This window comes from Dromiciops gliroides, chromosome 4 (assembly GCF_019393635.1).
Source record: "Dromiciops gliroides isolate mDroGli1 chromosome 4, mDroGli1.pri, whole genome shotgun sequence".
Classification (NCBI taxonomy): domain Eukaryota; kingdom Metazoa; phylum Chordata; class Mammalia; order Microbiotheria; family Microbiotheriidae; genus Dromiciops; species Dromiciops gliroides.
Genome location: NC_057864.1, coordinates 100,887,834 through 100,902,645, shown reverse-complemented (window position 1 = coordinate 100,902,645; position 14,812 = coordinate 100,887,834). Strand labels below are relative to the sequence as shown.

The 14,812-nt window shown below is 38.2% G+C and overlaps 1 protein-coding gene across 3 annotated transcripts in view; it reads left to right on the top strand.

Moving 5' to 3' along the window:
- KDM5B (lysine demethylase 5B) overlaps window positions 1-14,812 on the top strand; it is a 70,439-nt gene that overhangs the window by 41,157 nt on the left and 14,470 nt on the right. For all 3 annotated transcript variants that reach the window (XM_044001927.1, XM_044001925.1, XM_044001926.1), the window contains 12 exons: window positions 7-126; window positions 1,084-1,242; window positions 2,170-2,351; window positions 3,556-3,718; window positions 6,674-6,793; window positions 8,258-8,452; window positions 9,434-9,615; window positions 9,730-9,854; window positions 10,365-10,515; window positions 10,622-10,736; window positions 11,743-12,098; window positions 13,377-13,515. In XM_044001927.1, the coding sequence (XP_043857862.1) occupies window positions 7-126; window positions 1,084-1,242; window positions 2,170-2,351; window positions 3,556-3,718; window positions 6,674-6,793; window positions 8,258-8,452; window positions 9,434-9,615; window positions 9,730-9,854; window positions 10,365-10,515; window positions 10,622-10,736; window positions 11,743-12,098; window positions 13,377-13,515 (2,007 nt within the window). The remainder of the gene's footprint in view (window positions 1-6; window positions 127-1,083; window positions 1,243-2,169; window positions 2,352-3,555; window positions 3,719-6,673; window positions 6,794-8,257; window positions 8,453-9,433; window positions 9,616-9,729; window positions 9,855-10,364; window positions 10,516-10,621; window positions 10,737-11,742; window positions 12,099-13,376; window positions 13,516-14,812) is intronic.

Here is a 14,812-nt window from a genome sequence, read left to right as displayed (position 1 = left end):
TTTTAGGAGTGTAATAAGCCTCAGGAAGCATTTGGTTTTGAACAGGCAGCCAGGGACTACACTCTGCGCACTTTTGGGGAAATGGCAGATGCATTCAAGTCAGACTATTTCAACATGCCTGTTCACGTATGTATTTTGTTTGAAATTAGAATCTCTGATAATTTAAAAATGATTTAAAATATAGTTCATGATATATATAGATAGATAGATATATGTCACGAACTATATATGTATATATATAAAACACTTAATAGGAAGTCCGTATTTTACATATAAACTAACTTAGCCTTAATAAATGTGGAATTTCTTGTTAAACTCAGTGATAATTTATATTTATAGTATAATATGTTTCTTTTTTTGTAATCTCATTTTATTCTCATGACAATTTTTTTTGTCTTGTTGACAGAGTGAAACTGAAAGAATAGGCAAAGACTTGCTAAAGGCTTTCTAAGAAGTCAGTATTAGAACTTGGACCCAGATTATTCAGCCTTTAGCATTAATTCCATTATATTGTATTGCTTTAGCATTGTCATTGCCTGTATTTGTATTCTTGATCCTATTTCCCAATTTATACCCATGTTTCCCCCGAAAGTATATAGTCAAATACCACACCAAGGGCCATTCGTTCACTTGATCTTACTTTGACAATTTCCTTGTCTCAACAGACAACATAACATAACATAACATTTTTCCCCATAAATGTTAGGGAATAATGTATATGAAAAATATTTCAAGAAGTATAAAATGTTATAAAAATAGGGCCAAGGTAACCATATAGTAAATAATAAGGTAGTTCATATGAAAAAGGAATGCTTCATTACTGATTTTCAAGCAAAATTCTGCCTTTTTGAATGATTAGGGGACACTGAATTCCATTGTAATTTACAATATGAAATTTTAAAAAGTTAACATTTTTTAAAATGGCATTTTGACTTTGATTTTTGGGCCATTGGTTGAAGGAGCTCATAAACTCAGAACACCATGCCATGCTTCCTGTTTAGTTCCAGTACTATTGGAGCTGGCTCACGGGAAGTTTGAGAAGTGGAGCTTTTGGTGAGGGAATTCCTTTTGTTTCATTTGCAGATGGTTCCCACAGAGCTGGTGGAGAAAGAATTTTGGCGTCTAGTAAGCACCATTGAAGAGGATGTCACAGTAGAGTATGGTGCTGATATCGCCTCAAAAGAATTTGGCAGTGGCTTTCCTGTGCGAGATGGGAAAATAAAACTCTCCCCTGGGGAAGAGGTAGGGTTTAGAACCTCAGAACTTCTGTTTCAGAATCTGAAAACAGTTTGCTGTTTAGATATAGAAATGGGATCATTCTTTAACACACATACATCATTTGGAAATTGTTTTGCATCCATGGCAATATTACAAATGAATTGTAAAAGGCTCATGTGTGCCTGTAAATTAATTTTTGTTATTTGCAATTCCCATATAGTTGGCCTAAAGCATTTTTCAACTTCTGGAAAATCTTGGAGTACAGACATTTTGATGATTTTTCTAGATCTGTTCAAATGTTAAATAAATATATAGCACAGAAATGTTGAACTCCTAGGAGCTTTAAACTTGCATATGTACTAGACTCTTACAGTCAGTTGTAGAAGTGACACTTGGAAAGAATGTACCTTTCCTGTGCTCCTCAGATCTTTGAGAAGCTGAGATTTTGAAAAATGCTTCTGCTATTAGATCTTCATTAGGAAATCACAAGGGGGTTGTTGGGATCCAGAATAAGAAGCCACCTAAAAGCTTCCTTCCTTCCTTCCTTCCTTCCTTCCTTCCTTCCTTCCTTCCTTCCTTCCTTCCTTCCTTCCTTCCTTCCTTCCTTCCTTCCTTCCTTCCTTCCTTCCTTCCTTCCTTCCTTCCTTCCTTCCTTCCTTCCACTATTAGATTTTTTTTTTTTTTTGGCTGGGCAATGAGTGTTAATGACAGCTAGTGTCAAGTGTCTGAGGCTGGATTTGAATTCAGGTCTTCCTGAATCTAGGGCCAGTACTTCATCCACTGCTCCACCCCTGCAACACATTTCATATCGGGCTAAATGAATCTTTGTTTAACCTTCTGTGGAAGCTTCATCTGGGGTGGTAGTCCTTATTCCATCATGTTTACTCGTAGACACATTAATGTATGAAATGATGTAAGGCAAGCTAGAATTTGTGTCTTCTTGATTTTTAGGAATATCTTGATAGTGGCTGGAATTTGAACAACATGCCTGTAATGGAGCAGTCTGTCCTTGCTCACATTACTGCTGATATATGTGGCATGAAACTGCCATGGCTGTATGTGGGAATGTGTTTTTCTTCATTTTGTTGGCATATTGAAGACCACTGGAGCTACTCAATTAATTACCTGCATTGGTGAGAGATCCCAAATGGAATTTTATGGTGGGGGAGAAGAGGGTCTTTTTTTTTTTTTTTTTTTGGTGAGGCAATTGGGGTTAAGTGACTTGCCCAGGGTCACATGGCTAGTGAGTGTTAAATGTCTGAGGCCGGATTTGAACTCAGGTCCTCGTGACTCCAGGGCCGGTGCTCTATCCACTGCGCCATCTAGCTGCCCTGAGAGGGTCTTTTATAAAAAAAATACTTGTTGGGGAGGGAGATTCCCCCTCTTCTCTTCTCTCTTTCTCTTCCCCCCCCCCCCCCCCCCCCCCCGGGTTATTCTAGTACTTGTACTACTCTGGACTATTTGGTTGGTTACCTTTTTAAAAAGAAAAGCAAATCTTTTGTTTTCCTTTAGTGGCACTGTAGTATTAATTCATTCTTGCCATTTTTATTTTCTGGTTTATCATACTTATCATAATTGCTAACTGATCTCCCTTCCTTAGAGGTATCTTTTTGACATGTCATTGTACAGCTACGTATTCCTTAGTAGTGTTAAGGTGTAGGTAGGCCCTCAATTGTACCTACTTTTCTGCTTTCTAAGTCCCTCAAAAATCAAGGTCTCACATCTGATTTTCCTTGTCGTACATCCCTTGCTAAACAGAAATGTGACGATCTGTAGCCAGCTTAGATCCCTGCATAAGGAGAAGAGGGCGTTGATCACCCTGTGTGTGTAGAGCATAACTCTGCCTTCCTTCTTGGGCAATTGCTTCCAGCTGTAGGGGAAGATCATACTGACCATACTTCCCGGGGATGTCACAGATTAATTGGTTGACTGTGTAAAATGACTTAAAGAAGTTGAGGTCTATAGAAATGTTAATTGTCTTATTAGCTTTCCATTAACCTCAGTTGTCAGAATGGGCAAGGGTAGATTGTTGCCATCCCATTGTTCACCCCAAATTTGATATAAAAAAATGGCATTAGCCACGTGTCCTCTAGTTTTGATACTGCATTCTTAGAAATCTCATCTGATTTTCTAAGTTGGAAAGATTTTGTTTTACTTTTAACACTTTGAAGAAATTGTTGTCTCTACATTTAGGCAGATCCTGTATCTGTAAGTTAGTCACTGACTATGCTCTTGGAGCACATTCATTTGAAGCAGGGCCTAAAAATATGAAGGTATCACATGGGAGGGGGAGGTCTGGTGGAAGGGATTGTTTCAAATTCTTGGTTTTTTTTGTAGGGGGGAGCCAAAAACCTGGTATGGAGCCCCAGGGTATGCAGCGGAGCAGCTGGAAGATGTAATGAAGAAACTGGCTCCAGAGCTCTTTGTATCCCAGCCAGATCTCCTCCACCAGCTTGTCACCATCATGAACCCAAACACCCTAATGGCTCATGGCGTGCCTGTATGTTCTAGTCTTTGTGTCACCCATCCTTGTTTCATTTTTTTCCTCTCCTTTTCCTGACATTCATAATTTTTTGTGAAATTGATTCAATTATGTGAGAAATTCCATAGCATAATTTGACAGTAGAAACAGCTGCTGTAGTTTAATAACATATTCCATGAAGACAGTGGGATTTTTTTTTTTTTTTGGTAAGGCAATTGGGGTTAAGTGACTTGCCCAGGGTCACGCAGCTAGTAAGTGTTAAGTGTCTGAGGCCAGATTTGAACTCAGGTACTCCTGAATCCAGGGCTGGTGCTTTATCCACTGTACCACCTAGCTGCCCTGACAGTGGGATTTTTAAGATGATGCACAAACGGATTCAGAGTGCAGCCAGTAATTCCAGACACACTGTTATAAATAAGGAAGTCACTCTGTCAGCCTAGTTTTTTGTTTTGTTTTAGATCAGCCACCTTAAGTGCCTTTATCTACACTGCCTTTAGAATACATACTTCACCAAGATATGGAGGTCAAGGATCATAAATTGAGAGTGGGAAATGACCTGGTCCAACATTTTTATTTTACAAATGATAAAATTGATGCTGAGAGGTTGAGTGAAATACCTGAGGTCATACAGACGTGAATTATAGAGTTCAGATTGAACCTGTGCTCTCTTGACTGCAAAGTCATTGCTTTTTCCATTGAACTCCTGGTTACATTTGTGTACCTTGCCATCATCACATTCTGGTGTTAATAAACCCCATTTCTTGGCACCAAATTTCAGGGAAGAGACAAAACTAGAAATGAGTGATCTGGATTTTGAGAGAACTGGAGGACATGCTAGTCAAGCCTTGGTTAAAGGAATTGTAAATGTCACAAAATGAACATAGGTAAAAAGCTTTAGGAAATGATGGTCCTCTTGGAGTACTTGTAGGGCTACTTTGTGGAAAGAGAGATTAATTCACTTTGTTCTACTTGGCTGCCCAAAGAAGACAGAACCAGGAGTAGTATGTGAAAGTTGGAAAGAGCCAGGTTTCAATATGATAGAAGGAAAGACTCCTAGTCGTCTACTTAATGCCATAGACAGAGTGCAAGACTTAGAGTCAGGAAGACCTTAGTTTGAATCCGGCTTCAGATCATTTACTAGTTGTATGACCCTGCGCAAGTCACTTAACCTCTCTGCTTCTGTGTTCTTATCTGTAAAATGGGTATACCAATAGTACCAACCTCACAAGGTGGTGAAGATGAAATGAGTTAACTTTAAAGCACTATTGAAATGCTAGCTATGTTAGCTCATATTAGCTGCTCAAAAAAATGGAATTGGACACATCAGGAAGGAGTGCCTTCTCTTATGCTGAAGATCTTTCTTGGACATTTGGTTGTATATTATAGGTTGTAATTTTTTGGTTGTGTTAGGAACTATGTGTATCAAGAACTTAACCTGTCATTTTCAATTTTTAGATCTTTTTTTTTTTTTTTTTGGTGAGGCAATTGGGGTTAAGTGACTTGCTCAGGGTCACACAGCTAGTAAGTGTCAAGAGTCTGAGGTTGAATTTGAACTCAGGGCCTCCAGGACCAGTGCTTTATCTACTGCACCACCTAGCTGCCCCAATTTTTAGATCTTTTTGAACAAATAAAACTGGTTTATTCTTTATTGCTAATATAAATTATTATTAGTTCAGTATTACTGAATTCTAACAGTGGTTCTTAACTCATTTAAAGAAGAGGGTTGTATCTTTTATTTCATATATCCCATAGAAATTGGCTCTTTTGGTGGCCCTTAGATCCACAGTGTCTACATACTGGCTAATTTATGATGATCCAAAAGCCCCAAGTCCAAGGTAGCATGGTGGAAATAACTCTCTGAATTTGCTGTTTGGATGTGAGCTTCATTGTGTTGGATTCCCTTCACAGAGCTATTTTGGAGGTGAAAATAGTTTATGCTGTTGTTTCCAACATCCAGCAGTATGGGTACTTCTTCCTCCATAACAAGATCTCTATTTCTAGACGTTTTCATCAATGGGGGCTTTTACAAGTCAGTTTTCTGCTGAAGAATTCGTTGAAATCAGCCAGGCTGGCTTTGAAGTGTACATTCTTTCAAAGCCACTTTAGCAGGTCCTTCTGAGCTTGGATGTCCATTAATCCCACCTTTAAGAACCCCAGGTCACATCCACGCCAGAGACAAGGCATCAGGGTTCCACTTTACATAGGGTTTTAACATTAGTAATGCCAACTTTTAATTTTATTTTTTGTTTTTTTTGGGGGGGGGTTGTTTTTTTTTGTGAGGCAATTGGGGTTAAGTGACTTGCCCAGGGTCACATAGCTAGTAAGTGCCAAGTGTCTTGAGGCCAGGTTTGAACTCAGGTCCTCCTGAATCCAGGGCCAGTGCTCTATCCATTGCACCACCTAGCTGTCCCAGTAATACCGACTTTAAAAACAACTGATGTCCTTAGCATTTGCCCTAGTAAGGGTAACCAGAAACCTTTGTTTACTTACAAATAATGTATGTGTGTTCTAAAATTGAGACTCCCATGATATCCAGCTGGAATTTTCTTTTCATTTTATATTTTAGCTCAAAATTTGGAATAGGCCATCGTCATTGTCTTAAATAACATTTTAAGGAAAAATAGAGACCTTTTTGTAAAACATTTAAAAAGAGACCAAAAAGGACTCTCGAGACTAATTTTTAGGTTGTGTTAGGTTAAATTTTAGCATTTTGTTTTGGGTGGGGGGAGGAGAATGCAACAATGATGTCTAAAGTGCCTTGTGTCCATTTAGTGGCAGAAATAATCTATGTGACCCTGACATCCCCACAAGTCAGCTATTTAATACACTTATGAAGTTTTATTGAGTATCATTCATTGATATCTGTGCCTCATTACTGAAAATGTTAAAAAAGGATCTGATCATCTTGAATGAATTTTATGGGCTATATACATTTTATCTACCTCAGAAATGTATTCTTTTCATTTTTGTTAGGTTTATCGGACTAATCAGTGTGCTGGCGAGTTTGTGATTACCTTTCCAAGAGCCTATCACAGTGGTTTTAACCAGGGCTTCAATTTTGCTGAAGCAGTTAATTTCTGTACTGTTGATTGGGTATGTACTGACATGTTGAATATTTTTGGATTTACTTCCTTGTGTAAATAAAACTTAAGTTTTTAAAATTGTCACATGTATATTCTCTTTAAAAAATGTACATTTTACTAAGCAATAGTTTCATTTCTGGTCAATGAATTATACTTGATTAATTATATTAATGGTTAGTTTGCTACTGAAATGTCTTATTTCTTTCTTTTTTATTTTATTTTATTTATTTATTTTTTTTGGTGGGGCAATGAGGGTTAGATGACTTGCCCAGGGTCACACAGCTAGTAAGTGTCAAGTGTCTGAGGCCACATTTGAACTCAGGTCCTCCTGAATCCACTGCACCACCTAGCTGCCCCCATGACTTCTTTCTTTCTTTCTTTCTTTCTTTCTTTCTTTCTTTCTTTCTTTCTTTCTTTCTTTCTTTCTTTCTTTCTTTCTTTCTTTCTTTCTTCCTTTCTTTCTTTCTTCCGTTCTTCCTTTCTTCCTTTCTTCCTTTCTTCCTTTCTTCCTTTCTTCCTTTCTTCCTTTCTTCCTTTCTTCCTTTCTTCCTTCCTTCCTTCCTTCCTTCCTTCCTTCCTTCCTTCCTTTCTTCCTTTCTTCCTTTCTTCCTTTCTTCCTTTCTTCCTTTCTTCCTTTCTTCCTTTCTTCCTTCTTCCTTTCTTCCTTTCTTCCTTCCTTCCTTCCTTCCTTCCTTCCTTCCTTCCTTCCTTCCTTCCTTCCTTCCTTCCTTCCTTTCTTTCTTTCTTTCTTTCTTTCTTTCTTTCTTGTTTTTTGTGAGGCAACTGGGGTTAAGTGACTTGCTCAGGGTCACACAGCTAGTAAGTGTCAAGTGTCTAAGGCCGGATTTGAACTCAGGTCCTCCTGACTCCAGGGCTGGTACTCTATCCACTGTGCCACCTAGCTGCCCTATGTCTTATTTCTTTTTAATGATTAGTTGAACTCTGGAGCACTATTTGTTCTGACTGATCTGAACAAAGCTTAGATTGTAAAACATTAGATTATAAGTTGTCTGAGGGTTTGGAATGTCTTTTGCCTCTTTGAATGCATTTCCTTTGTACAGTTTCCTGGCTCACAGCCTTAATGGTTTTTTTATTGACTATTAAAAACTTAGTAAATATACTCTTTTTCTAAGATTTCTTTCAGATATGCCTTTCTTGAAGTTTTTGGTATATCATTTTTAGCAAAAAAAAAACCCCACAACAACAAATTGCTAATTGGACCAAAGGATTTAGTGATGTATGAAGCTATTTCATTGAATTGTTTTGAAGAGGTTTCTTTGCTTGAAATAATCTTATCAGTCTTATAGAGTTATTACCCTTTAATGTGAGCTAGTATAGTTTAAGAATCAGATATATAAAAGCAGATTCATTTTGAATCACCCACTATTAGAAAATGATTATTGTATTTACATTTTGGTGTGGGGCATTAATGTAATTTGGCCTTTTTCATTGAAATGTTTGTTTTTTGATACAGCTGCCATTAGGCCGCCAGTGTGTGGAGCATTATCGGCTGCTGAACCGATACTGTGTTTTTTCTCATGATGAGATGATTTGTAAAATGGCTTCCAAAGCTGATGTACTAGATGTGGTGGTTGCTTCAACTGTTCAGAAAGATATGGCCATTATGATTGAGGATGAAAAGACCTTAAGGGAGACTGTCCGCAAATTGGTAAGGCTATCATGCTTGTATTATCATTTTTATTTTTGTGCATCTGGATTTGGAAATTAATTTTATTTGTAGGTCATTTGTAATATGTTCCATTAGGACAATCAGTACTTCTTTCCCCTTCCTAAAAAAAATTGAACCCTTCCTGAATAAAAGTCAGTTTAATTGTGGCTTTTGCCTATTTTGAAGATCTGTTTTATTTTAAAATTATATAAATATATAGGACTTGGACTCTCTATGTAGCTCTGGATTAAAATACATATGGAAGAACAAGGGCAATGGCTCTAAAATTGAAGGGAAGTCTTTTATTCTCTTTCATGAACCATTCTATTATCTGACAATACTGTCGGTATTTTTTTTTTTTAGTGAGGCAGTTGGGATTAAGTGACTTGCCTAGGGTCACACAGCTAGTAAGTGTTAAGTGTCTGAGGCCAGATTTGAACTCAGGTACTCCTGACTCCAGGGCTGGTGCTCTATCCTGTCAGTATTCTTATTGCAAAATTTTCTGGTGGAAACAGCAAAAAATGAAGGTCCTTTTATTTAAAAGAATATCTTCTCTCCTCCCCTGCCCCCCAAGCAAATAATTACTGTCCCTTTTAAACTTTTCCTTTATTCAGTCCCATTTCTCAGTTTGGTTCATTTATATTGTCCTTTCCTTGGTAACTATTCTGTGTATGTCATGAAGTTCTCTGTAAGATTAAGATTTTTTTAAGCCCTATATTAAACATCTGCATACCCAAAGCCCTATTAGTAATAGTCTAGTATGGACCCGACCATTGTGAAATAGAAAGGGCACCTGTATGCTATGTGCACCTATGGCAATTGCAGAAGTGAAGTCTTTTTCTAGTCTCATGGAATAGTTTACCATGTTAGACCTTTGCTCTCCTGAACTTTCAGTTTCCTATTCGTTTAATACATTTTTCTTTTTGTGATTGGTGGTTTATGCAATCTTTCTGGAGCTTTCTAAAGCAAACTTTATTGTAGGGAGTAATCGATTCAGAACGAATGGATTTTGAACTGTTAGCAGATGATGAACGCCAGTGTATAAAATGCAAGACTACATGCTTCATGTCTGGGGTGTCCTGTTCTTGCAAACCTGGGCTGCTGGTGTGTCTCCATCATGTAGAAGACCTGTGTTCTTGTCCTGCCTATAAGTATAAGCTAGGGTGAGTAGAACTATTTCTTTGGCGGGGAACATTTTAAGAATAGTTTGTTTAAGGATGTCTTTGTTGAGTATGTAGATAGCTGTGTCAGACTAAAGTAGCTTTTCTTGATTCTAGGTACAGATATACTCTGGATGATCTATACCCTATGATGAATGCCCTGAAACTCCGAGCAGAATCATATAATGAATGGGCATTGAATGTGAATGAAGCTTTGGAGGCCAAGATCAACAATAAGAAAAGTATGTGATACAGCAAAGGAGATGCTGTTTGTTCATGTGAAAACCACATAAAACAATGATTATTAGTAATTGAGCTTAGTAGACTTTTTTTGAAAAATTTTGTTGTTGTTTTTGTGGGGGCAATGAGGGTTAAGTGACTTGCCCAGGGTCACACAGCTAGTAAGTGTCAAGTGTCTGAGGCTGGATTTGAACTCAGGTCCTCCTGAATCCAGGGCTGGCACTCTATCCATTGTGCCACCTAGCCCTTTTCTGCCTTTTATAAAAGGACACTTTTCTAATACTGCCGTTCAGGTATACATTTCTAATGATGTCAACCCTAGACATAAAATAAGACCCAATGTCAATAGGGCGTGTTGCTAAAGTGTTGTTAGATGCATGATCTATGTCATTCTGTACACTTATTTGGGGAAATAATGTAGGGCTAAATAAATAGGCATCAATGGCTAATCTTACATATTAGTATTTTTATTTAAGAAAATCTTTGTGTTTATGTGCTTGTGTTATCTCTAGGCCTTGTGAACTTTAAGGCTCTGATAGAGGAATCTGAAATAAAGAAATTTCCTGACAATGATCTTTTGCGCCATCTTCGCTTAGTCACACAGGATGCTGATAAGTGTGCATCTGTGGCACAGCAGCTGCTCAATGGCAAAAGGCAGACTAGGTATGGACATGGTTTTGGCTTGGGGAGAGACTGTAATTTGACATGCTGGAAGCATCCATGGCTTGTGGATGTTTGTTTTAATGAGACCTCTTGGTTATTTTTGCAGGTACCGTTCTGGTGGTGGGAAATCCCAGAATCAACTGACAGTCAATGAGCTCCGACTATTTGTGAAACAGTTATACGCTCTTCCATGCATTCTTAGTCAAACACCTCTGCTGAAGGTGGGAAATAGGGTGTGGAGAGGTTGTTCACATTGGGGTGGTAGAATTAGAGTTCCTTTTTGGAGGATAATATCTGTGTCTGGGCATGTTTTCATGGAAATAATTTGTCTACTGCTGTTGTACACAATATTGTGCCAGACCTTTGAAGAAATGGCCTTTTTGGTATGTTTACCTGATGTGAAGTTCAGATTGAAAAGAATTCACATCCACTTCAGCTTCAAGCCTTCTATAAGAATTCTACCTTTGAGTGGTCATCTATTTTAGTGCATACTATTTGCCTTTTGGAAAGAATACTTCTTGGAGCCAGGAGACCTGAGGATTCTTACCTCACTTACTAGCTTTGTGGATACTTCTACAAATGGAGATAGGGATAATCATAATCAACAGTTATTTCGAGGTTGTGGAGAAAAATGCTTTATAAAATTTGGTAAAACTTTTGTCAAAAAATTGCACATAAGGGGGCAGCTAGGTGGCGCAATGGATAGAGCACTGGCCCTGGATTCAGGAGTACCTGAGTTCAAAGCAGGCCTCAGACACTTGACACTTAACTAGCTGTGTGACCTTGGGCAAGTCACTTAACCCCCATTTCCCTGCCCCCCCAACAAAAAATTGCATATACACAATGACTCCTTACATTTAGATAGCATTTTTTGAGAAAAGTTTTACCAGTGTGCACCCTGAAATCATCACCTCTTATCAGGAGCTTGCTAGCTGTATACATACTTATTATAAGGGTAGTGTAAAGTAAAACCAAGTTGTGTTATTAAAATGGACCCTTAGGTTTTTTTTTTTTTTTAATTAATTAATTTATTTTTTTGCGGGGCACAGCTAGTAAGTGTCAAGTGTCTGAGGCCGGATTTGAACTCAGCTACTCCTGAATCCAGGGCCGGTGCTCTATCCACTGCGCCACCTAGCTGCCCCAGACCGTTAAGTTTTGAAAGAATTTTTAATCAAAAATTTCTTCACCAGTTGCAGGTAATTTAATTCTCCATCTCATTTTTTCCAGGATCTCTTGAATAGGGTTGAAGATTTCCAACAGCACAGCCAGAAACTGCTATCAGAAGAAATGCCCAGTGCTGCTGAGCTACAGGAATTGTTGGATGTCAGCTTTGAATTCGATGTTGAGCTTCCACAGCTCTCTGAGTTGCGTGTCCGTCTAGAACAGGCCCGCTGGTTAGAAGAAGTTCATCGAGCTTGCTTAGATCCCAGCTCCCTCACCCTGGATGATATGAGACGTCTCATAGATTTGGGAGTGGGATTGGCTCCCTATCCAGCAGTGGAGAAGGCTATGGCAAGGCTACAGGAGCTGCTTACTGTGTCTGAACATTGGGATGATAAAGCCAGAAGCCTCATCAAGGCCAGGTGAAACCCAATTTCATCTTTTCTCCACTTTTGATAGTGGTGTTTAATTGGGAGGAAAAGATGTTTCTAAAAACAAGCAGAATCAGTACCTTACTTTGCCAAGACTTGGGCTAGAATGAAACCCTAAGATAAGAGGTGCTTTTGAAACCTGTTATGTGTTGTTCTCCATGGATTCTGACAGTGAATTCATAGTTTGAAGGGAAATGAATTAGTTCTAGAATTCTTCTCAAATTATGTAAATCCTGCTGTTTCAGATTGTCATTCATTCCCTTGGGAGCAGAAGGGAGAGCAAGTACCAAGTGACAAAACTTAAAGCTACAACTGTTGAATGGCAGATTGAATGTTGGAATTTAATGGTTAGACTTATTCAAACTGTCAATACCAATCAGCTCCAGAGGATAACTTTGCAAGTTTGTATAGGAGATTGCAAATTGGATTAGATAATCCATTTGGCTGAGATGGCCTTTTAGTTCAAAGATTTGGTAACTTGTCCTTGTGCTATTGCTTAGTATTCCTTTTCAGCCTGACTGATTGAAAAAGAATACTACTGTACTTGGAAACTAAGCTCATTTCCTGGTTTTCAAGTTATCCTTTTTTAACTTAGAAGTATTGACAGTCAAGTGCCAGGGCATTTAGGTTATTTCCTCAGGTTTTTTTTTAATCAAAAATAAATTGAATGCATTTATATTGTCTCATAGGATTTAGTGCTGAAACATAAGAGCAGTCAAGTAGTCTGAACCCCTAATTTTACAGGGGAGGAACTGACTCCAGAGAGTGATGCAGGATTCTATTTTTCCCTACCACTCTACTGAGTAAACCTCAGAAGCTACTTCTCCTACAAGCCACCATATTTATACTACAATTGTTCAACCACCAGATTTATGTGAATTTCCCGCTTGATTTTGTGTCTTGTCCATGTCCCAAAGCATTTTAGAATTCTTTATTATCTCATGGTTTCTCTCCTCCCCCCCCCCCCCCCCCCCCCCCCCCGTTCTTATATAAGTATTTTTTAATTGTTCTCTGGAGTCTGGAGGTTAGTAGGTGAATATGTATATCTTGGCTTATGGTTTCTGTATAGACTGTGCTTAACTTTAGCATGGAGGGAATTGTCACCAAGTTATCCTTATGTACCAAGAAGTGATTGCTTTCTGTACCCAGTTGTATTGGGAAAACTGAAGATATTTGTAATACCAAGTTTGCTAGTCCTCTGGCTATAGTGGGCAAAATGTATTTGTTCCATTAGATGTTGAATGGACTGTATATATCTCGTTTCCATAGACCACGACACTCATTGAACAGCCTTGCAGCAGCAATCAAGGAAATTGAGGAAATTCCAGCATACCTCCCAAATGGCCTTGCTCTGAAAGACGCTGTACAGAAAGCCAGAGATTGGCTTCAGGAAGTGGAAGCCCTTCAGGTTGGTATAACTTTGAAAAAAACTCCATTATGGTTCTGTTTCTACTTCTTCCTCATGTGTTTCTGCCACATAGCTTTGTTCTGTTTCCTTCTACATTAAATAAGACATGGGGCCATTATGGAGAGTTAAATATAGCACGGTTCAATTTTGGGTAAAGGTGATGATGCTGATATGTTCTTGCTAGCTATTCAGGTACCCCATCTTCTCTCCTCCCTCTTCCTAGGGAGGTTTAGAAGTTTGGTAGATTATCAGGAACTTGAAGGTCAGCCAGGCAGTTTGGGTGACTTGAACTTTATCAAACCCAAAGAACACAAAGCTCCATTTTTTAATGACTATTTTCTTGATGTATAGTAGTTCTTCATTTTGTAGTAGTTACTAAAGAATACCTGGCTTTACTGATCTACTGAATCTAATAGGCATGGAATCTCTTCTCCCCCTCCCCCCCCCATAAAAGTATTTTGTTATTTTCCAGTTACATGTAGAGATAGTTTTCAACATTTGTTTTTATAAGATTTCTAGTTTCAAATTTTTCTCCTTTCCCAAGACAGTAAGGCATTCTGATACAGGTTATATATGTACAATCACATAAAACATATTTCTGCATTAGTCATGCTGTGAAAGAAGAATTAGAGCAAAAAGGAAAAACCTCAAAAAAGAAAAACAAAGAAAATAGAAATAGTATGGTTCAATCTGCATGTAGATTCCATAGTTCTTTTTTTCTGGATGTGGAGAGCATTTTCCATCATGAGTCCTTTGGAACTATCTTGGACCATTGTATTGCTGAGAAGTCTATCACAGTTGATCAACACACAATGCAATTACTTTACTGTGTACAATGTTCTCCTGGTTCTGCTCATCTCACTCAGCATCATCAGTTCATGTAAGTCCTTCCAGGTTTCTCTGAAACCCGCCTGTTCGTCGTTTTTTACTGCACAATAGTATTCCATTACATTTATATACCACAACTTGTTTAGCCATTCCCCAGTTGATGGGTATCCCCTCAATTTCCAATTCCTTGCCACCACAAAAAGAGCAGCTAGATATATTTTTGTACATGTGGGTTCTTTTCTCTTTTTTTATGATCTCTTTGGGAAAAAGACCTAACAGTGATATTGCTGAGTCAAAGGGTATGCACAGCTTTATAGCCCTTTGGGCATAGTTCCAAATTGCTTGAAGAATCTCTTGAAGAGTTTAGCTTATTACCAAAGTGATAAGCTTAGTTATTGCAGTAATTACATGTGTTACTATGGTGTTTACTCTGTATGAACTGGATTTTTTCCATGCATTTGAATGTCAT